This window comes from Diadema antillarum, unplaced genomic scaffold, assembly GCF_040938485.1.
Source record: "Diadema antillarum isolate AM-2024a unplaced genomic scaffold, OU_Dant_1.0 scf00000142, whole genome shotgun sequence".
Taxonomy (NCBI): Eukaryota; Metazoa; Echinodermata; class Echinoidea; order Diadematoida; family Diadematidae; genus Diadema; species Diadema antillarum.
Genome location: NW_027271031.1, coordinates 1,149,542 through 1,172,606, shown reverse-complemented (window position 1 = coordinate 1,172,606; position 23,065 = coordinate 1,149,542). Strand labels below are relative to the sequence as shown.

Here is a 23,065-nt window from a genome sequence, read left to right as displayed (position 1 = left end):
TGTTTTCTTACTCGTCATTCTTTTCGAAGTCTCGTGGACATTATTTACGTAATATCGGCGTGTGTTTTGCGCAATCAGGGACCTGTTTTGATCCCTTTCAAATGTTTTCTCTGTTCATTCTGCTCAGGCACTTGTTCTAACATCGCGTCTCGCTTTATTTTCACTGTAGAAAACGCAACACTCTGGGAGGGAGCTAGTTAATCTATAAAATTGTAATCAGAGACCATTTCATTATTGAGTAATGCGAGTGCTTGTGCGTGTGTTTGCGTCCGCACCGCCAGATGCATACGTACGTATCGAATTAGCATAACAACGTCTACGTCACTGCCCCCAATCATGTCTTCGCGCGCTATTAATAGAGCGCTGCACACGACACACCGCTCTGGCTTGCCGCTGGCGAGAGCTATCATCAGCTCTCACCCATACGACGCACGGAGATGGGTTATGACGTCATGGAATCGATACACACGCAGAGCATTAAGAAGCGCGCTCGCCACGACGATGATAAGAATACATCACAGGGGCATGCAGATGGGTGGTGCACGCCAGCCGCTTCACTCGTCTTTGTTTAGAAGTTCAAAAATAGTAGAATAGAAAGATTATGAATAGAAGTACAGGGCTTCAGTAGAAATGATAGCTGATTCACCAAGCCCTGGTCCCCGGGCGTTCACGGCGAAGAGATATGATGCGTTCTAAATGCTTGCTGCCCTAGATAATGTCAATGTCACTGTTTTGCTATGCGCTATTACATAATTTGACTTTGTTGAATGATTCTGAGAATTTCTGTGTAATGTCTTCGTGCTCACTGGCACGGATTAAATAGGCAACATTTACGAAAAAATACCTGCTAACTTCTTACGTTATCTGATAATATTTAAAAAGAAGACCGAATCAAAATGAGATCTGATCTTGCCCTTAATAAGGTGAATGAGATCTTACGTAATCCCTTTAATCATGTTCCCAACTCTCCTATGTTTTGTTTTGTATTTCTGTCGGCGCTGAATAACTTATGAATTGCAGGATACATTTCGGTTGACTTGGAGCAATTCTAAATGTTTCTTCTGAGAGAATAGATAGACGAAAACGAATCAGTAAGTCACTGGTGATGATAAAATAAGTTACACAGCAGGTTGATTCACCAAGGTATGTGCCCAACCTCTGTGATATTCAAACACCCCCAAAATCAATAGAGCAGAAAGAGAGGAGAATAAATACAGAAGGTTAAGAAAGTGAGGGAGGGTTATCTTTTACAATTCAACAAAAGATTAGAGTTGTAACCAATTGACTACTCATGGTCACCAGTCGAATACTATATACTATATGACCCCCTCATCCACAGGGGGAGAAAACGTGGCTGATCTACACGTGTAACTGGCCGAACTGACGCCAAAATGCTTTTATGTACCGACGCAGCCGTTAAACAGGAGAGGTTTGATATCATACCTGCATGTAGGTCACTTACGACATCTCGTGCCAAGGCGTTTTGGCGCGCTCAGCCCGGCCTTCATTATGACATCGAATGGGCAAATTATCAGCTTGACATTTCGTAGGACCGCAGATACAAGGTCGTTTCTACAGGTAGTAAAAATACATAAATTTATGAAGAATGATGTTCGTAAACAGCTTTTATTCTGAGTTGGGAGAAGATGACCTCTCTCCCTTTCTTTCTTTCTCTCTCTATCTCTCTCTCTCTCGCTCCTTCTGACTTTTAGAGACCACATGCCGCGAAATATTCGCTCGCGCTCGATGCCACGAGTGCACGAGAGAATACAGAGTTTAAAAAGGGAGCGAAAGAACCAAACATTACATAAAGCAACAGATGTATAAAGCGCAAGAAATACTATCCATACCTCTCAGAGAATATATCATCGTCAGCACTGAAGTATTACGGGCGATGATAAGTCAATGTCAAAAACCCTTTCGTCATATATCTTCGGGATTACGTGGAACAAACAAACCTCGGCGAATCTGTCAAAGATAATCCCATGCAGTGTGAATCACATGCGAGGTCTTCTTTTTCTTTATTGAGCAACGCGCACGTCTGACTCACTGTCGCTGTATGAGTTCGTCTAAGGTGGCAAAGACCAGCTTGGGAAAGAATAATCACGGAATTACATTCAAGGAAAGACTTGGTTTTTGCTAATTAACCCTCGCGTAGGGGAAGCACGGTTTGTCTAGATACGGTGCCCGGAACCGCTCTGAACTTACAGCTTGACTGAACTCGCAGCTTTTGTTTAGGGAAGCTCAGTGAAAAATGATACACGGACAACAAGATGGCCCCCCATTTAGTACTGCCGCTCGGCTTAAATTGAACAGTTCCATCCGTTTCCAAAATTGGTGCCAGGTCCTACTATTTTAGGACCAGGCTAGCCCGCGGTTGCCACCAAAGTCAACCTGGACAGTTACGATGGGGGCGATAGGTGGGCTAAGTTTGGAACAAAGCGGAACCCTGAGGTCTCATCACGTGACTTCGAGCAGTCTCGTGACGTCATCAAACTGTGTGACTGAGTAATTCACTAGACTTGAGGAAGTTTTGATGCAGGCAGTCATGAACCCACTCTATCGGCCAATCAGATCACGGGAAGCCTAAAACTCCTCTCGTCTCGCAGCGATTAGACACGTAATGGAGGGCACTATTTTAAAACCTTGTTTTTCTTTCCTTACCCCTCTCTCTACTAACACAGGGTAGCTGGCTTTCCACTCGTTCCCCCCTTTCTCACCGGATAAGAGATAGGAGGGGGGAAATCGTTAGGGCGATGACGTACTGGGGACTTGTTCTGAACTACTTCGAGACTTACAAAAACTTCCAGTGGGCTATGCGCGTGATATGCCTACCTTCTCCTCACCCATCGTCTCTCTCCGGAACAACATCAGCTCATAGAGGCGGGGATATACCCGTATAAATTTAGCGGTGCTCCTTATTCAGGTGCTAGAATACTTCGGGATTTTTCTCTCGCCTAACGCCTCTTAAAAAATTGAGGCCAGTAATTTGATGGACCTGTTTTATGAGATTTTCCTGCGAGAATATTGTCATGTATTGTCATCGGGCGGATAATGTGTATCACGCGCAAGCGGAACTTCCGTACATGACTTATTTGGCGTGGTCGACAGCTCTAGATAATTATGATTGGTATGACTGGTCGCTCTTCGACGAGTCATATTACGTAACAGGTGGGCAATATTGTTTGTTTATTCTTACACAATGCATGTCAGGTATATGTTTATTCGCTTCTGCTATTTCTGCTTTAGTTGTGAATGTACACAAAGCTGAACTTTACACTTTAGCTGCATTATAATATAATGTTTACGATTTCTGTTTGGAATCTATCGCGAACCCTCACGAACACTTTTTTAACAATTTGTTATGATCTACTATCGCGCATGCATAGAGAAAGCATTTTCACTTCTACATACCTTTTGTTTTGCTTTCGACAATTAGATAATTGCCTTTTTCATTCAATTTATATAGTGCAATTGCTTGGCAACCCTTTTCTCACTTGATTCACTTTGATCATCTTGAATGTTAGCTTTTCGGCGTATAGTTAGCCAAGAGACTTCATACGTATTGATTCGTCCCACGTATAGAATCACACACTACCCTATTTCAACCTTCTTACTATATTCATTAGAAATTATATCAGAATACCATCTAAAAAGTTCTTGAAGCTGTTGATATACGCATATTTAATTGATCGATCTGTCCGAAAATTTCTATTCTTCTGCTGCTTCTAAAATTGGGCTGGCGAATGTGTTGGACAGAAAGAAACTATATTATACATCAAAGTGCAGAGGTGATTCATTTTGACGAAGTAAAATGTTTTAGCTTAAGATGGAACTCAAACTGCCTGCGTGAGGCACACAATCCTAGGCAGTTCACGATAAACGGAATGTTACAATAGGATCTACGTTTGATAATCATGATTTCCTATTCGTTCAAACAAAGATAATTATGACTCTTCCTTCATTTTCCCGGCATGTAATATAGAACAAGTATTATTTCTTTCCATTTTGATTATGATAGTAAAAGTTGAATGTATAGGTAGGGTGGGTCTATACATTGTTATTGTACTTTGCAAGGCAATTAGTTGGCAATAATTTTGTCGAGAGGAATATTGAGTACGTAATACAAACATTTGTTTTCCGTAACAGGTTATGTGTTCTGATATTTTTCATTTCATGCTTAAAACAAAGCATGAATTATAGACATTCATTCATGTTTAAGCGCTAAATGTTTACAGTCACTTGCAGATCAAAATTATGAAATGAGATTGTTATCATACGAGATTGTGTTTTCTGTTCCACATAGTTTTCTTTATTTTTTTATATTTTTGATTTGCATGAATCAGCAAGTAGAAGCCCCCTCCCAACAGATTCTTCCTCATTTTGAAATACACTCACCACACACTTATAAAAGACAGACACGTATACACACATGCTTTACGCAGGCACGCACGCACACACACGCACACACACACACACACACCTACACACAAGCTTGCGTCAGGTCTGTTCCCACCCTTTAAACATCAACTGCAGGGTATGCAGAGGGCAAGCGATGCACTGAGATTTACATTACACGACCCGTGGCGCCGCATAATGCATGCATAGGCCGCCACGATGTGGTATGAAAACACGCACGTTCTATGAGTTGTGTGTGCGTCTCAGGGTTCGGCATGTTGAACGAAAGGCAGCTGCCGTGGCCCATGTATATAATGTGTGTGTGTGTGTGTGTGCGTGTGTGTGCGTGTGTGTATGGCTGTGTGCGTGCTTGTGTGTGTGTGCTTTTGTGTGTGTGTGTGTCTGTATGTGCGTGCGTGTGCATTGTCTGTGCCTTATGTGCGTGTGTGTGTGACCTGCGTAATGCTTGAATGCCTGTGTGTTACATCCAATATACCACGTGCCACGTACTATCTCTCTGGCGGCTTTCTCTCTCTCTCTCTTTCTCTTACTCTATCTCTCCCTCTCTCTATCTCTTGATATCTCGCATTGTTATTCTATTGCTGGTCTTGAAATCTGCAGAAGATATGGAAGTACTGTGGTCATCTCGAACCTGTAATATTATGACAGACCACCCCGATTTCACTATAGATATAAGTTTCATGCAGTGAATTAATGTGATCTTGCCAATGGTAGAGTCGCAGAGAATAAAACACCAGTCGTTGATAAACTGACGAGAACAAGCATGCAAAATAGCGACCTTTTTTTTGCCACTGAACTTCAAAGTTGCTCTGAGTGATGATTACTATATATATGTAGGATTATAGCAGTATCAATTTTAGAATAGAAATGAAAATGAACATTGCAGTGAAATATATTTTCTGATGGATTATTTGGAGAACCAGGTCACCAGGATTATTGCTTTATATTTGTAGAAAGTCCGTTTGGGACGGCGAGACATCGGTTTTAGCGTCGCTAATCGCATGCTAATAAAATCCAGTCCGCATATAGCTCAGTCGACGTTGAATAATTACTCAAATTTCTGGTTGGTCGCAAGCAGACCGTGTGACGTCACACGGCTGTCGTTCAGAGCCGATCCCGTCTGCTTGCCGTGCACGGGAGAAGCAATTAGATCGGTGCGCGCTGATTGGCTGGCGGCGATATTAAGGAATGCATGACGACAATTCTCGCTCGCGATGACGTTGTTCGGGGCGCCTTTTGGGGGGTCTTCGTATTTTTCTCGTCAACCACAGCGATGAATTGCCTTCTATACATATACACAGCGATGTATTGATATAGGCCCGGAGTTGCAGGCCGCTAAGCTTGGGAGAAGCGTCGTTGATTGCGAGCCCGCGTTTTCTGCTACCACGGCTGGCTGCAAGTGAGCCCCGCACCTTTAGCACTGCGATACTCTACTCGTATCAGCCTGTGTTGTGTGGTCTGGAGGGATCCTCGTAGCCCAGCCGCGCGGCTTTTCAGGGAGGTGAATCCACGTCCCTGTTTGCTAGCAGTTTGGTGGGTGGGCTGGATCAGCACTTCCAAGCCCTGCTCTTCCATTGGCTACTCGATTGTCCTCAAAATTTCAAACCTTGGAAGCGGGCCATTTGCCGCTCGTATATGGCGAGTTCCATGCACGTGCTACTTCCAACGTCACAGCTGAGTTTTGGGACATTCTTGAGCGACGAGTCCGAGGAACAGTGGGCAACAGTGGACCGAACCGGCACGAGGCGTTCGGGTGAGATTATTAACCCTTCCGCGAATTCTATGTCAGGTTGTTACAAAATGGGCCCAAACTAATTTGTCCCGTTAATTAATTACACGTATTGCTTTTGGACGCTGCAAAATATTGTTGTGTCTGTTGTGTATCCTCGGGCATGTGAGTTTAAATGTCCACATCTGTTGAGCATCCAGTTACTGCTTGTTATCAAAATGTCTCAACAAAATCCTTATCCATGATCAAGTTTGTTCGTGTATTTTGTCTTATTTTCAGCTACTTTCTACCTGTGCTTTTTTTCCCTCCCCCTTGTGTGCTGGTGTTGCCTTGCTTAAAAAAAAACAGAGTGATGCTATAGCCAAAGCTGAACATTACCAGGGTCCTATGTTGTCAGCATTTAAGCAAAGAATGGGATCTGGCACCAATTTGCATGGAGTTCTCCCGAAGGTCAGAGGATCACTGCACTAGGAGCAATTCTCAGTTGATGGCTCTTAACCTGCCCCCATCCAAACTCTCCCCCGCGGAAGTCTTCCTGCGAGACAGGGGGTTCCTGGAGGGATGATCGACATTTGTTTACTCCCTGACGACGGCATGGCCAGATTAGACTTTCCAAATTTTTTAATATATGTCCACTTTGTGGCAATCTTTGCTAGTCCATGCACAGCACGAGCTTCAAAAGACACCGCGTACTCAATAAAAATGCGTCTACGGTAGAGAGAAGGAGAGAGGGAAAGTGCAGTCACAGCTGCGGACATATTTAGCTCCCCCTCCTATACATGCGGGGCAACCCGGTCAGTGCATTGCTCATAATGCGGTGGAGCGCCCGGCAGAATATTGTGCGCTGTAGGAGAAAGTGATTGTATGCCGCTCTCTACTCTGTGTACCGGGGCCCCGCTATGAGTGTGTATGTGTGTTGTGTGTGTGTGTTGTGTATGTATGTATGTGTGTTGTGAGTGTGTGCGTGTGTGTGTGTGTGTGTACACATGTGTGACGATGCATTCGCATGTGTATGCGTGCGGGTGGGAGTGTGTGCCAACGTGTGTTTGTGTGTGTTGATGTATATTGAAGATGATGTTTATCGGAGGCCAATATTATAGATGGAAGTGGGCTCCCTAAGATTGGATCTGGTAGCCGGGGATGTGTAGGCGGGTATTTTCTCGGCGAGCCTCAATATGAAGGAATGCTGCCTTTTCTAGGGCACTTGGGATGTGCAGACATTGAACGTGTGTAATGCTTCAACGATTACATCTTTTACTTCACTCTATATTAACGACGAACGTTTAAGCATGGAGCTACAAAGAGAATAGTTTAAGTGTAAGTCGTGTCAGAGTAATTCTAGGTCGTGTTTGTTTATACGACGGTATTGAATCAGATTCTATTACAGGAAAAATTATTGTCGAACTCTTCTACTGTGAATGCTACTTTAATCTTCATTTACTCATGCAGTTTGTTTAACTTTCAGTTTGGTAACGAAGCTGATGCAATGAGTGTATTTTCTACCTTTTACGTGCAAAATTTGCTTCTGTTCGAGTGAACTTTTATTTTTTTAGATAATTATTTTAATAGTGCGCAAACAAAGATTAGGAGTGACGGCGAAAATATTACTCTCATCACCTAATGCGAAGGAGCCTGTCTCGACTCTTGGCACATGGAGAAAACGATTTCTTACACAGGGAATAATCTCAGCCCCGGAGCTGCCGGTGATGGATAGGCCAATATTTGAGCACTTTAATCTCATGTCACGTGATCCCCAACCATCCCGTGCGCTGTTTAGAATCTATAGGAGGTAAAGGAGCGGGACGGCGCGCGCACGGGCGAGGATATATAAATCCGCGATGTTTTCATCGCCTGCGATGTGTCACATATATGAATCAACTGATATTTCCTTCGCAACTTTTTTTTTTCTGCTCAAGAATACTGTCATAGACGTGGAATATTGGCAGTGCTGATCGTTCGCAAGGGAAAGGAGATATAGGAGTGTGAGACGGGACCCTATCCTGGGACTGCCACCATAATGAGACGCCGTCGAGCGGGGGTTTAAGAGCGATGCATTAAGATCAGTAGGCAGCTGTTGTGACATATTTGTTTCTTTCATTGCCGGGTCGCGGGCTGCCACCCCAGCTCGTCAACACGTCTGCCGGCACTTGCCGGAACACAGCGTGATACACACGGTGATACCCAACTTTGGCAAACTGGAAGCAAGTATACATAATATCATCCAAATCTGAGATACAGACATTTCTTTTTATTGGGACGTAGCAAAACCGACTCAGATACCAGCTTTTGAAAAAGAAACACTGAAATCCCATTGCCCTGGAGCCTGTGGTTACGACAGAGAAATTTCGGCCGTTTTGTAGCAAGCAAGAAAACAAACAAACAAAAACAAAAACAAAAATCACCTGAATCACTTTCCTCCTTTTGACGAAGGAGGGCGGTTGCCTTCTAATCTCCAAACAGGAAAACTTAACTTTGCTGACGCTTGGCTTTATATTACCAGTTATACAGGTCAGGGTCTCGTAATATCAGTGCTGGCGTTCCAGAGCAAATCAAAACTTGGCATATCTCCCTCCTCAGAATCTCATTCGAAGTTAATTACTAGCACCAACAGTATGAAGTCGCTTTCCAGATTTGGCGAGACCAATATTTGCTCTCCCATGGCGCTCTTGTCTATTTCACTGTGAAATCTAACGCATGATTTAGCATGCTGAATCAAATTAGTCAGGATTGAGATTGGTACATGAAAAGTACTTTGGAGTCAGCGCGCAGGACGGCGGAATATCCGGACATCGCTTCGTAGGATTTCTTGCAATTTTTCTCCCAGACTCCATCTCGTCTGCAACTTGCAAATTCTCTCGCTACCCGCGATTATCATGAAAATGTACTTTGTACAATTATACCGATGCCAAGAGTGTGGTAATCCGGGGGAAACCGACCATTTGCGTTGAGATCAGTCGTTCAGGTTCCTCGTTAACGTACATCCACGCTCTGCCACGGCAATTACGAAGTATAAATGAAACTGGTTAGCTACGCCAGTCCTCAGCCCCCTCTCAGGCCGTAAACTTGGCGTCGACATGATGGGGAGCTGTCTTTAACCCCTACTTTTCAGTGTTATACTTTGAAATGACAATTGATACTCGAACGCTGCGAAGCATGGTTATGATATAGTTTTGTTTGAAAAAAAAAACAACAAGATGATACGCATGCGCACACACACCAACACGCAAAGATTCACGAGGTAATCGTGTTAGGAAAAAAAAATATATATATATATCCCCATCTGCCAAAAGTCTTTGCCTATTTGCTGGCATACACTTCCCGGAGATTCCCGCCGCTCACGAGGGTGCAGTGATTACGCATTTCGCGCAGAACATGATGCAATCTTTGATTAAGAATCTCCATATTTGTCTACTTTTTTTAAAAGAGAAAGCAATTACACAAAGCAACTAAAATCACAACTATTCGTTCACCCTGTACGAAGATGCAATCACCAGCCCAAAGAATGGGCTTGATGTGTCCCCACCCCCCCCCCCCCCAATTTGGGTGTGTCAGGCTGAAATAAATGAAGAGTTTAGTATTGATGTGATGCAAGAGTCTGTAAGCTGTCTAAGAGTAATATCGCCCGATGGGGTGAAGCATGGATCGAGTCACTCCTTTATAATTACCCCTCTCCGCTAAAGTATTTTTTTATCAACTCATCTACAAATTTGTTTGACGTCACAATCATTGCAAGAATCATTCATTATGATATCACTATAGGGAAAATAAGTCTATGTGTTGATCTGAACTTTTAAAAAGTATTATACCATTTTCGGCATCATTTAGTCACCAAACAAAAATGACGTCGATAATCAGCGCTTTTAAAACATCACTTCTTTGGTCATTATACCGCAACGAAGGATGCATGAAATCGCCCAGGTCAACTCAAAACGATGGGGAATGTGGGACAGTGAAAAGAGCAACCTGAAGATGGGGGGGGGGGGGCTGGAACTCCGCCAAACATTTGAATCTACTTTTACTTGAATTTAATAAAAGGCAAGGCATACTATACCACTACGGTATGCAATCCACACGCGTGATCTAGCCATGGCTGGATTTCAATTGCCATGTCGTGCAACCTTTAGTACCCTCTATTTGTCTTAGGTTCGCCGACATTCTTTGTGCATGGATGTATAGGAAGTATACTTTGATGACTTAATTGATTTGATTGGTGCACTCTGTGTGTGTGTGTGTGTGTGTGTGTGTGTGTGTGTGTGTGGTAGAGCCATCTTGCGACTTTGCAGTAATATAGATTGTATGTTCAAGCTCCCAACACGTGTAATGAATTCTTACCAATAATGTGAAGACAATACAGTCGGTGAAAATAACAAAGGAATCTGACGGTCGTCGTCGTCGTCGTTGTTGTTGTTAAAGGCATTGATACTCCCGATCTGTTATTTCGTCATTTTCTCCAAATCTATAGCTGAAAGAGAGTAGCCCACTATCTACAACATAATTAGACCGAAGCTGAAAAGCTTCATAATGTATGTCTCAACTACGCCAACGCCTAATCTTTTTCAGACTTCATGCGATTACCATTACCAGAGATAAACACAATCATATCATTTCAGGTAGTACGCATTCTTTTGGGAAGAGGTTTTTGTAGTTGTTGTTGTTTTTCTTTTCCCACGATATCACGTGGAGTTTCGCTTTATCATGCAAAAAAAACAACAAAACAAAACAGCAACTGGTTTGCATTTGTGTCAAATTATTGTAGCCCGAAAGTAATAGCTGACAGCAAAGGATCGAAAGTCATTCACAAGTTTATTTTCCAACTTATTTTCCCCCTCCTCCCCCTCTCATTTTCGACTCCTATTCCCCCCTCTTTCTTTGTAAGAATTACAACAGCGCAAAAAAAAAAAATGCCCCAGTAATCTGTGGTAGATATAAACTTCTTGATATGACGACCAGTGCTATAGAGCCCAACTTTTGTGTAAGCTGCCTATATCTCTCTATCTATCTCTCCCTCTCTATAATCTGTATATCTCGCTCTTCTATCTCCACTCCTTCTCTCTCTCTCTCTCTCTCTCTTTCTTTCTTTTTTCCCTCTGCATTCATTTTCTTAAAGCATGATATGAAGGCTAGAAATGCATGAAGTCGTAAACAAAAATGTTGTTGACGTTCTGTAAAATGCCGGCAAATCTTAAAGGTCGTCAGTATAGGGCTTCAAAATATTGCTAGACGCTTGCCGATTACGTCTTATTAGTTCAGTCAAAGTGCGAACTTAGCCTCCCTTCCCAAGTTAATAACAGATCCGCTGTGTATACGAATATGGCTTCTCCATATTATACTTCAAACGCTGCAGTCAGCCGTGCACATTCACGGTCTTTGCGAAACGCACGCGAGTTGGGATTGCCGCTTACGAGGGTAACAAAATGGATATGGATACTTTGATTTTATCATGTCCAAAATGTAAACATGCAGCTGGCTTTTTTGTGTGTTTGTTTTTGGTAATAAAAGGGCGCATTAGGAAAACCTACCTTTCGAACTTGGTACCCATGCGTTAGAGCTGCTATGGCTATATGTCATATTGTCAAACTTACGTTGACTTTGTTCTCAACCTCTCGGAAAATCAGTTGTACAATCATGTGATCACATCTAGATATCTAATTATCTAATTATTCAATTATCTAATTATTATTCTATTTTGTTTCTCTCATACTCCAGCTTGGTTGTTTCAGATGAAAACGAAATAAACATGAAAATGTAAAGTTGACTAAACAAAACAAATAGGTGAATGCATTCCGGCTGCCATGCGCTTGTCACGATTTTGGGGTTTAACGAACACGGGTTACGGAACATGTAATGAAGAAGTATAAAAGTATATATATAGATAAAAACATATGAATGATATAAACATATGTGTATAGGCAACTTTCTATCACAATGTTAGCTTATTCAACAATTTTTTGTCTCCACCGCAACCTCGAAGATGTCGACATTAACTCTTTGGATGTAACGCGCTGAAATCTATTATGAGTCGCAGCGGGATCTCCCATATCCTGCTCGGTACGGATCAAAGTCTATACGTATATATACGCCCTGTCTTTACACGCATATGTTATTACATCTTTATCACTCTCATCCCTTCAAAATCAAAATTCTCATCCTTCTATTCTGTAATATTACGAGTGGCACAGGCACCTTCTGTCGTAATGTTCTGTTATGTTCTGACGGGGACCATGCACCTTTAATAGCCGAACATCATTGAGGGAAGCGTGGTAATAGAAACGCTCTCAGAAAGTAATAGAATATGTTTCGAGGCATTAGGTCATAACTTTTGAACGGATCGTCCGATTTTCCACAAAATTCACCTGCATTTACTCAATTCACAAACATAGTTTGGTTTTATTCCCCTTTAGAGGTTAGAGATATGCCGTTATTCTCTTTTAGCATCTGGAAGACAACATATTGGTAAATATTTTGAGGGGGAAAAGAATACTAACCGTCAGTGGACATTCCCACGTCTTGTTTGTCTATTCATATGCAATGAAAAGAATTTAAGGTGATATTGCCACGCTGACAGAGCTAAGGTCACATGACAGTAGTCAAGAATCATTAGACATTGTAAGGCTTCGTGAAAGAAGAAGTTATCAAAGAAACGGTGTTTCACAAGTAGACAAGAGACCAAAATTACGAGACGCCTGTATGTTTACAAACATCGTATTCAGTATCTCAAGCTTCAATACTCATTTTCATGTACGATACTATACAGTAACATTAGTATTTTACCAACACAGTGCTGTAGCTGTATAGTATAAGGTGCCTTTACAAGCCCCCAAAATGTAAACAGTTGGATGGCATTTCACCATTTTCTCACACGACTCAGCTGAGTTCATCGTATGGCTTCATTGCTGTCTGTCTTGAGAGTTTCCCAGTCAAAACTGATGGCAAGAAGCCATAGTGTGTAACTGCAAGTTGTCAAAATCATTTTACCTGCAAGTATAGCATTTTCTGGTGCAAGTGCCAGCGGTGATACCCCGAACTGCATGGATAGATTCATTATGCAATATGAACATCAACTACATGTCATGCGCTCTATCTCAACTCTAAATCTAAATGATAGGATGAACATTCCGAGGTATTATAGAACATAACCCATTCCTTGTCTAAATGACTGTTGATGAACATCGAAATTTCGTTTAACCAGTTACTGAAGAAAAATGTAACTACTGAGACTGATTTTGGAAGGAGGAAGAACGCCAAATCCTTGTAATTACCTCGTCTTGTGAATCACTGGAAAAAAAACACAGACAAAGACAGAGTACCTGAAAGCCCTGGTCATCATGACAGTTGAAAGTACTTCTATAGCACGCATATCATTTTAGGTATAATACTGTCTCCACCTACCGTAGTTTACTCACTTTCCTGCATTTTCCATAGGGTGATACTGTACTATAATCGGTCCTGAAGTGCCGTTATGAACAAAGGTGTAGAATGCGTATGATTTTATGGCGCCATGTTGCTTCAGTTGCTGTCAAGTTTCCCAGACCTATGGGTATAACCACGCAGTAGCCTTATTTGCTTGTTTCGCGAGAGTGGAAACAAGTGGCAGCGATGGCAGACTTTACGTCTTTGATAACCTTTTGCACAACCTCTCACGTTAGTGCTAACAAAAGACCAATGGCACATACTCTTTTAGTCATACCTGAAGCCGTACAAATTTATGTGCGATCCTTCGTGTCAATCGTACACCCTCCCTCTTATTTATTCCTAATTAGCCTCTTCTCACATCGAGACATATCGTGGTCGATGTTTGTTGTGGTGAGCTTTGAGTATAAAAAGGGATTCTCCTCCTCAGATTTCCTCATTCTGGTGGAATCTTGCCGCCTGAACTGGGAAGGAAATCTCGACTTTCTTTTTCGTCTGTCTCACAAGCGATGTTTGGTTTCATGCATCACCCAGCCTGTGGCAGCAGTACCAGTGTGAACAAGTATGTTTGGCCGGTCATTGGTATGTTCCTTGGTAGCTTTTTTTGTACTAACTACCCTAAATATCGCTTGACTAGTGAAACGCCTCATTCTAGACATTTCTTTAGGCTGACCAGTGTGCAAGAGGTATCTGACTCACGGTCACTGCGAAATGCACTCCAACCAAACGCTTTCCTTTTTCATTTCTTTTTTTAAATTTTGCTATAGGAGGGAGAGATTTATACCGGAGCTCTCTACCATTCCCCCACTGTGTTATCTGGTGCCTCATGGTATACAGTGTACATAACTTTGGTTAGACGTTGACCTTTCTCTCTCTCTGCCGTACTTGTATGTAGCACTGATCCGATATCTTAGTCTTTCTAATGACGATTCTTTTTCTTAGTTAAATGTCCTGTTCAAAATGTTCAAGATGTCAAATTTGATGCATATGTATAGGTCTGTGTTACCAGAAAACATCCCACCATATAACATTTTTGTGAGAAAGCCTAAAATATTAGGAAATATCAGTATTTTTCTGAATAAAACGTAACTGTAGACGGTTTAGTCTGGAAACATTTTTATTGTAACTATTGTTCAATTTTGTATATTTAAGAATACTTAAACATCGATTTTACTGATTCAAATTTTTGCAATAGTTGTTTCTATCCCTAACTCACATTTTAGAACTATTTTAAAGCACTAATACTGGGCTTTTGTTTCATCTGCAAATGGCAAATTATGCCTTTAAAGCTGATACACAACTTTAAAAAAATCCCCATCAGATGGCATATGCAGAGTACGAATTGATTCATTTGTCAACAAATTGCATACCAATTATTATGATGTCTGAGTATTATAGATAACGCATGAAGCTCCGATGCCCACTATCGCACCTCGAATCTCATACGTTCAAGCTGTTTTTATCAGTTAGTAAATACTTCTGGCAAAAACGCAAAATAGGGTCATTGATGGCTAGGGTAAATGATATTGAGAGCAAAGAAAATAACGAACTACCATCAGTTATTGATAAGGATATACTTTTTGCATTCGATTTTACTGAATGCATGGTTTGCTCGTTTGTAAGCCCATCGTAGAATGTAGCTAGCTTCAGGCTCTGTGCAGGGGATGTTAATGATCGAATGTAGAAGGGATTTATCACATGGTTATCTAATCCGGACGGAATCCTTATCAGAATATAAAGTTAAGAACCTTTACTTTCCTAATGTAACAATTGAGGGGGTCGGTGCAATATAGTGCTAACCCACACAATAGTCATTTTGAGATAATCGCTGCTGAATGTTTGGAAAGTCCATACCTTGTACATTGATAAAACATGAATGCATGCATTTTTTACCATCTTATTGGTTGAATTCAAATATGATATTTTCACGGAGGTTAGAGTGAGGGATAATGATTATGAAAATGCATGTAACTCAATTTTAACAAAAATGTGGGTTAGCACTATGGATTGCACCGACCCCCTCACAAATCACTACGTGGTTTCGTGATTCGTTTGATTTTCCTTGTTTAGCCGGCTTGAGACAAGTATATTATCTTGCTTACTTGAATTTACTTTTGCTTTAGATTGATTAAAACGTGACAATGCCTTCATTTTCTAGCCGTCACAATTGAAATATATCACTCTTTACTTTGTGACATCATAAGAACTGTAAATTCCTTCGCTTGAAGTCACGAAACTTCTGGAAGTTTCGCATGAAGAACTGAAAGAGGGTACAAGTGCAGGCTTCATTCCTTACTGATTACGTCACGCAAAACATTAAGAGGAGAAAGTCTGTATTTACATTCTCGAAATGCCAAAATGTCATGCAAAACATAAAGGATATGGTTCACCCACGCCTTGGGTATCGTACGTTGTATAGCAAGCAAATGGCATAGGTGACCCAAGAAAACGTACATCGTAAATAGAACAAATCTAATGCCAATGTTATGTTGATATTCACTTATTCATTGTTGTTGTTGTCGTTCCTGGGAGTACATCTACTCGGAGATCGTGCATTACTTATCTTATTTTTTTTTAAATGCTATCAACTCTTCGTGTCCTTAATTCATAATGTTGGACATTGTCGTTTATGGGTACTACTGACATGTCAGGCAAGAATTCTTCTATAAAGTGGATGTGATATAGAAAATATGCCGCACCTACAGACTTTGATGTTTTCTATATTCTAGTAGTTTGTATAGCAACCGATTCTAAATCTAATTACATTACTTTTTTGATGGCTATGGAGTGTTATGAGCTTTTGAAATCCAAGTGCTTGATGTTTTTGGTTAAAGCTGGCTCCCATACACATACAGCTGGAGACAGTTTTCACATGACGCAGTACATACGTTTTTCTAAAATCCCCCTCCCCAATCTGCCATCCAAGTATCATTAGTTTCTTTGGTTGGGCAGTTGCACTTTGGCTGCAAATATGTAGATTCGCACCTGAAATAAACATAGTATAACCATTTGATCATACCGTAATGCTGCTAGTATGTGGCATCCCGATCTTGTGCTTTAAACCGTACAAATTTTCATCGAAACTAGTTTGTTTATAGGGACATTTCTTGTCAATCCTTTTTTTTTAATCTCTTTTCCTTTCCTTCTAATAGTAGTCCATATCATAGCAGTCTAACTTCTCATACAGAGGGAGAGGGAAAACTAAGCTTCGTGCTCATATTGTTATATCACCAACATTGTGAGCTGGATGCGTTTAGCAGCTGGTAATTGCAATTACATCTCGTGTCATACATAATATACACCGGAGCATCTACTACGGACTAGGGATGAGGGGGGAAAACACACAACAGTGCTACGTGGTCATTCCACGGAGCGGATCATCGCGCTGATAATGAGGTCGTCTCCTTTAACGTTGTCTGGTTTCACGGAGCAATTAATTATGTGGTATATCTATTTTTTTACACTGCAGAAGTGTAGAAGATATCACCGTGTTTACAAACACGCCACCATCGAATCTGGTCAACAAGTAATTTTGCAGTTGTTTTTTGTTTATTAGAGCGATTGGATTTTTATTCGGTGTATGTATGTTACCTGAAAGAGCATCTATGTCCATTCATGGATAAATAAGACAGACGTGAGTTTGTTTCTTTGTTAGCCCCAAGGGTTTGAACTTCTTTTATAATATTATAGTCTATACTGTTCCAAGGAGAGGGACTTTGTTTAAAGCACCAAAGGTTAGTCTACATTGTTGCTTTTTAATGACGACAGCACACAGTTATGGTTTGAAATACCCCTCAGAAATGTCATTAGTCTGGGCATTGTCTATCATGCATTGCGTAAATACCATGTGCATGATGAAGGCAAGGGAATTTGGTGTTCACGTTCGAATTTCTTAAGACTGGGTAAAGCGCATTATGTGGCGCACAACTACGGTTGTGTTATGTATACCTTTCGTTCCCGCGCTCGCGCTGATTTTATTTCTCCCTCTCTCTCTCCCCCTCTCATTGCCTTTCTCGCTTTTTTTCACGATCTCCGTAGAGCTGGCAGTGAGATATATTTAGCGCGGCTATTTGTGGAGACGCGCTGCAGCAGCGTCGATTCTGACGTCATACGAGGGTAACCCTCGAACCCTTGTGACGTCAACGCGAACGACTTACACGCGCAAGCCTATGCGATGCGTTGTCCCAGGTCCGCGCTAAGCTCGGCGTACACAGGCTCGCTGCTGATGTCATAACGGCGGCAGTCTACGTGAGGCAGCTTCAAAGCTCGGGGTTTATACTTTTGTAGAGGGACGGAGTTGCTGTCACTCTCGCCTATTCGGCCAGCCGGTAACATCTCGTACTTCAGTCCCTGTCCGTTTAGGATTGAGGAGGGAGTTCGAATGTGTCGGTTTACCAGCAAGAATTATTCATAATTTTCTGCCGCATCTGGCGTGATTAGTCCGTTTTCATTTGCATCCGCCGTGGTGTTTTGGAGATCTGCTTCTTCGAGTACCGTCCTTCGCGAGAAGTTCTTCCTCGAAAAAGTCCAGACGCCCTGGTTCAAGGTGTATATACCTTCTTTTTCCTCTATCTCGGATCCCAATCTGTTTACTTCCTGAGTATACAGGTAAGGAAGTGCTGTGTTATAGCAAGAAATTTCTCTCGTCTTTCAGAATTGTCCTGGTGGAAAATACTCTTGTTTGCCTGTGTGAGGACGACTGGTTTTTAATTCCAGAGGCTTGTAAATCATACTTGAATGTGAATTTCTTTGTGGAAATCCCTCTGTCTCATTATTTCTGGTGCGATATTAGTCTGGCATGTAAAAGGTGATGACCATTTTTCTCTTGTCTAGAGTTATTTACATGGATCAACGATTCAACTGTTTGTACTTCACAAAATCAAATAAGTACTCATTTTTATCTCAACTATAAATAATGATGTTCATTGCTATATGTCTGGTTAGGAAACGGGTTACATGTAATTTGTATGTCAAAGATGGTACTTTTCTCTTATGCAATGGCATATTTTACGAAACACTTTAACGTATTTCTTATGTTTTTAAGGTGTGGTCAAACACATCATGCTTATGTTTCAAAAGTGTTTAGATGAATATTGTTGTCTCACGTTGTGATAATTTCTCAACATTATTATATCTGGCAATGTTTAATGCCAGAATTGATTGATTATACCAAGTTAGTGTTCTGAATTTCGCGTCACAATATTCATTGACTAAAGGAATCACAACAACGTGTAAGCCACTTTGATCAATCTCTGTTGAAGGAAAATAGGATTTTTACGGCAATTTCGTAGACCGTTTCTTGGCTCAATTTCTATAGATGCTTAAGGAATTGGTGAGTCTAAGACCGAGCTCTCTGAAAACATACTAATTGTTCATCATAACACATTTCTTTGGTATTTGATATCTTATGCTGAGACTTTGGTCTACATGAAATATATGATTCACATCGTTATGTAGGTATACTGTCATAAAACCATGTTTATGCACATAAACTACAGGATAATGAATAGATACTAACATGAGTATTACAGGTACACTAAGATACGACAGAATATCAATTGCAAACATGTAAACATAACCATATGTGCTTTTTTTACACGCTGACACACACACACACACACACCCACACAAACCTACACACACTCATACACACAAACACACAAACACACACACATACACACATACACACGCATACACACATAGGCAAATGCATGAGAGGGAATTGGGGGATATCGCGTTGTACAACACCGTGTTAAAGTTGGTGTATAGGGCCCCCCATCCAAAGCTTGCTGCGCATACTTGGAATATTTCTCCCGGCTAATTGAACGTGGCGTGCGGTGGCCGTCGGCGCATAGGCTTGCTTTATTGGTAGGTCCGCCACACGGACACTGTTTACTATAATGCAATTAATCATTTACATGAGACACTGATGTGCCATGTATGCGATGATTTTTCATATTGCAGCGAAACTCGCTCCCCTGTCTGATCTCCGGCCATGTTGATCAGAACACCTACCCACTCTGTACATGTTCTTATATCCAATACTCGCGATGGTGATTGAGATCTTTCATGAATGAAACCTAATCTCACAGTGTATGCGTGTGTGTATACATGTGTAATGATATACGTTATGTGTCTGTTTGTAGTTGCGTTCAAGTATACGAATATTCATATTTACGAATCTGTCATGCAATTTGCAAACTACAGGGAATATGAGTTAAGAAAATACTGTTATTATGCAGCAAGCATGCGTCATCATTCAACTTATGTATGTTATGATGATGTACACTCTTTAAAGACATGAATCATAGCTTATATTCCAGTATCGCGTAGGAATTAATGTCTTCAACAGAACATAATTCATTAGTATTAAGACAACGTTTGTTCATAAATCGTTGCTTTTATTACTGCATATATATTGCGTATAGACCCGCGTTTACAACCGCGCTCTCCAAAGAGGAGAAACACGCCCAAAACATCACGTATGATATATGGGGAATGCTAATATTGTACGGACTTGGACTGAAGCTGAACTGCACTTGAACAATCTAATTATGAGCTTAGTCCCTCGCCCAGTCATATCGCAAAATGGTTCGGGGATTAAGCCTTGGTAGATAGGATTCCATCGAATTATTCCTGCAGATAATGGAGGGAGAAAAATAGAAAATAGTCTCTCTGATGGTGTGATATGTCGTAGAACATAGGAGAATGGAAAAGAGAGCAGCTAACTTAGTGTATGTGTTTTTTTTTTTTTATGCAGCCGGTTAAAGCAGGTCACTATAGATGCAAAGTTATGGATCGACGTTTATGAATATTCGTGCAAACACTTAACCCACCTTTATTTCCCCAAATCCTTTACCTGTTTAGGAACGCCATTAGATTAGCACACAACACGGGGTCGCACCGTGTTGGTTTGCGTAGGCAACAGTGTATGCATTGCATACATCATATTGGTCGCCCCTTCAATGTAAGCCCGTTTAGAGTGTTTGATCATTTTTCTTCACTTCATAAAAAAAAAGAGTGAAAAAAAAAAATCCGCTGGCGACCTGTGCATAAATATGTCCATCTCTTGTCCCAATGTGATTTGCCGCCCGAAATCTCGGCGATTTCAAGGGTTTGTCAAACGCAAGAGCCAACGCAACGTTTACATCCAACATCAACCCATCCATCATCGCGGGAGAGCGAGAGAGAACAAGAGGAGAAAGAGATATAATATATGAAAGAAAAGTGTGATAGAACCACAATTTGTATGTGTGTGTCTGTGTGTGTGAGTGAGAGAGAGAAATAATGAGAGAGAGGGATAGAGGGAAGTGTCGCCACTTGGAGCAAAGTTTATGAATGTGTGCACTCTTGCCAATTCACAACCCGATCTACCTACGCACTCTAAAGCTATGGATGTTGTTGAGAGAAAAAATATATATATTTCTCCTCTTTCATTCATGCCCAATTTCTTCTGGATGCCTCTATTATAATCGGGAGGTATCTATGGAAGACGCGCTGTTACAGGGCAGACATCTTCTTTTGGCGCGTAGTGAATTGGCGAGCGATTATGTGTTTCAGCTATCGCCTGATTGGGCTTATTGATCAGAATCATGAATGTATATTCCAAATTTGACATCCATATACGTCTGTGATACAATCCCAGTAACTGTATGGTCTGTACTATTTTTGCCGTGCGCCCTGTCATAGATACATGCATAAATGTGGCAAATAGAGCAAGCGCCGTCCACTGAACTGACGTGATGTCTGATTAAAATTGGATTTCGTATTTTGATCGGCGAAGAAGAAATAACATACACACCTGTGTCATAACAAAACGAATAAAAGACAATAGAGACTTGATATGTGCTGACGAGTTAGACTTGCGTCAGTCGTTTTGTTTTCAGCTCTCTCAATTACCGCTAAGAATACACGCCTGTGAATGAAAACACTTGAATAGCGTATAGCTGCTTTGTATGTCTCGCGTCAACTATAGCTCGCTGCGCCCACGTCACTACTGAATGCTAAATCAGTTTTTCGGATCTCGGCGCGTTTTTTCCTCTGCTATTTACGTCTTTCGAACGAACGCATTTAGCAGTCTCTTTCTACGAATGCACCTGATATAGCCACTTCTTCATTCATCTCTCGCTGCGTTTTCGTCGGCGTTGCAACAGCTCTCACCCTCTCTTCCCCCTCTCTCTCCATCTCCCTCTTTATCTTTTCTCTCTCCTCTATCTCTCTTCTACCATCTTGGCATAACCAGTCTGATTGTCTTCTCCACTGACTTGGAAACTAGATGCCAGTTCATTCCCAGTGCATCTATGGCAGGCCGCCTGGTAAAAGCCGCCGCGAACCATACTTTCCTATGAAAGTTTGTTGTGAATATTGGAGACTGCGAAGTTGTTTTGGGATTTCATGATTGCACAATAAAATAGTGCTGAAAGAACACTTCACAAAATAACGAAAAATGAAAAGACACTCTCAGAGAAAATCGAATGAACCTCGGAAAAAAAAAACATTTCACAAACTTCCATTGACCTGTTTTAGAAAGTCATTCTTTTTCTTGTCCTGTATTTTCATGAAAGTTGGAGAAATCAATTATTAGATTATCAAGATAATAATATGACTGGATGCTTCATTTGGATTGATCCATTGTATGGTATATCACACAGCCCTTGTAATCCGAATGGAATGCGCATTCCGAGAAAGGACTAAGCATTTAAATCTCGTTCTGTAAGGTTTCAAGTAATTTTTCAACGGAAAGGAAACATAAATAAATGATTTAAAATACATATTGATATTGCCACCTCTCTGATCACAATGATTGTCGCATGGGTTTTTTTTTTCTTTTTTTCTTTATGACTTGCCCGTTCAATTTCAGCTCATGACATTGTGTACTCCTTTTGAATAAAACGGGGTGGTCAGAGATTGAGTACGTGGACATGTGCTTTAATGTACACCCACCTCTGTGCATACAAACATCATGCAGGTTATTAACGGAACCAGACGTTCTCGAAGTGCATGCCGGGAACTTCACGCGGATTCGGTGCTTATAAAGATTGTCGTCTCAGCCCGCGCGGACGCCAAGTGATAGTCCCGCGCGCACCGAATCCCACCACTTCGGCTCAAATCGCCGCTGCAACTCAGAGGGCCAGCTGTGGCTCCGAGCACTACTCCGTCAGGGATTTCTTCTCGGCTTGCCCCTCAAACCCCCGATCCCCAAACGGCTTCACGCGGGGGCGCCATCAAGGGAACGTACGGTTACCCGAGATTGACCATGATGTTAGTGGGTGCACCCACCGCCTTTGGGGCCGGCTATCCCCATTCCACTGGCTACCAGTACCAGACGTACAACTTTGACTTCAGTGATTACGACGCCTACTCAGGTGCCTAACTTACTTCACCATCAGTACTCTCTGTTAGGTGTTTTACCAAACCTGTTTAGTGCTCCCTCCTTGGTCTTCACCAAATCAATGCTCCAAGTCCAGTAGTCCATTTTGAACACTATTGTCGGTTTCCGTACGTGTG

At 41.5% G+C, this 23,065-nt stretch overlaps 1 protein-coding gene across 7 annotated transcripts in view; it reads left to right on the top strand.

Annotated features, from left to right (window-relative positions):
- The window catches only part of LOC139721395 (nuclear receptor subfamily 4 group A member 2-like), a 41,326-nt gene that overhangs the window by 7,957 nt on the left and 10,304 nt on the right, over positions 1 to 23,065 (top strand). For 4 of the 7 annotated variants that reach the window (XM_071632711.1, XM_071632710.1, XM_071632709.1 and 1 more), the window contains one exon: positions 22,527 to 22,923. In XM_071632711.1, the coding sequence (XP_071488812.1) occupies positions 22,815 to 22,923 (109 nt within the window). In that variant the 5' untranslated portion in view covers positions 22,527 to 22,814. Of the gene's footprint in view, positions 1 to 4,385; positions 6,173 to 16,502; positions 18,167 to 22,526; positions 22,924 to 23,065 lie in introns of those variants that run through there. The other 3 variants (XM_071632712.1, XM_071632707.1, XM_071632706.1) reach the window with 3 other exon arrangements.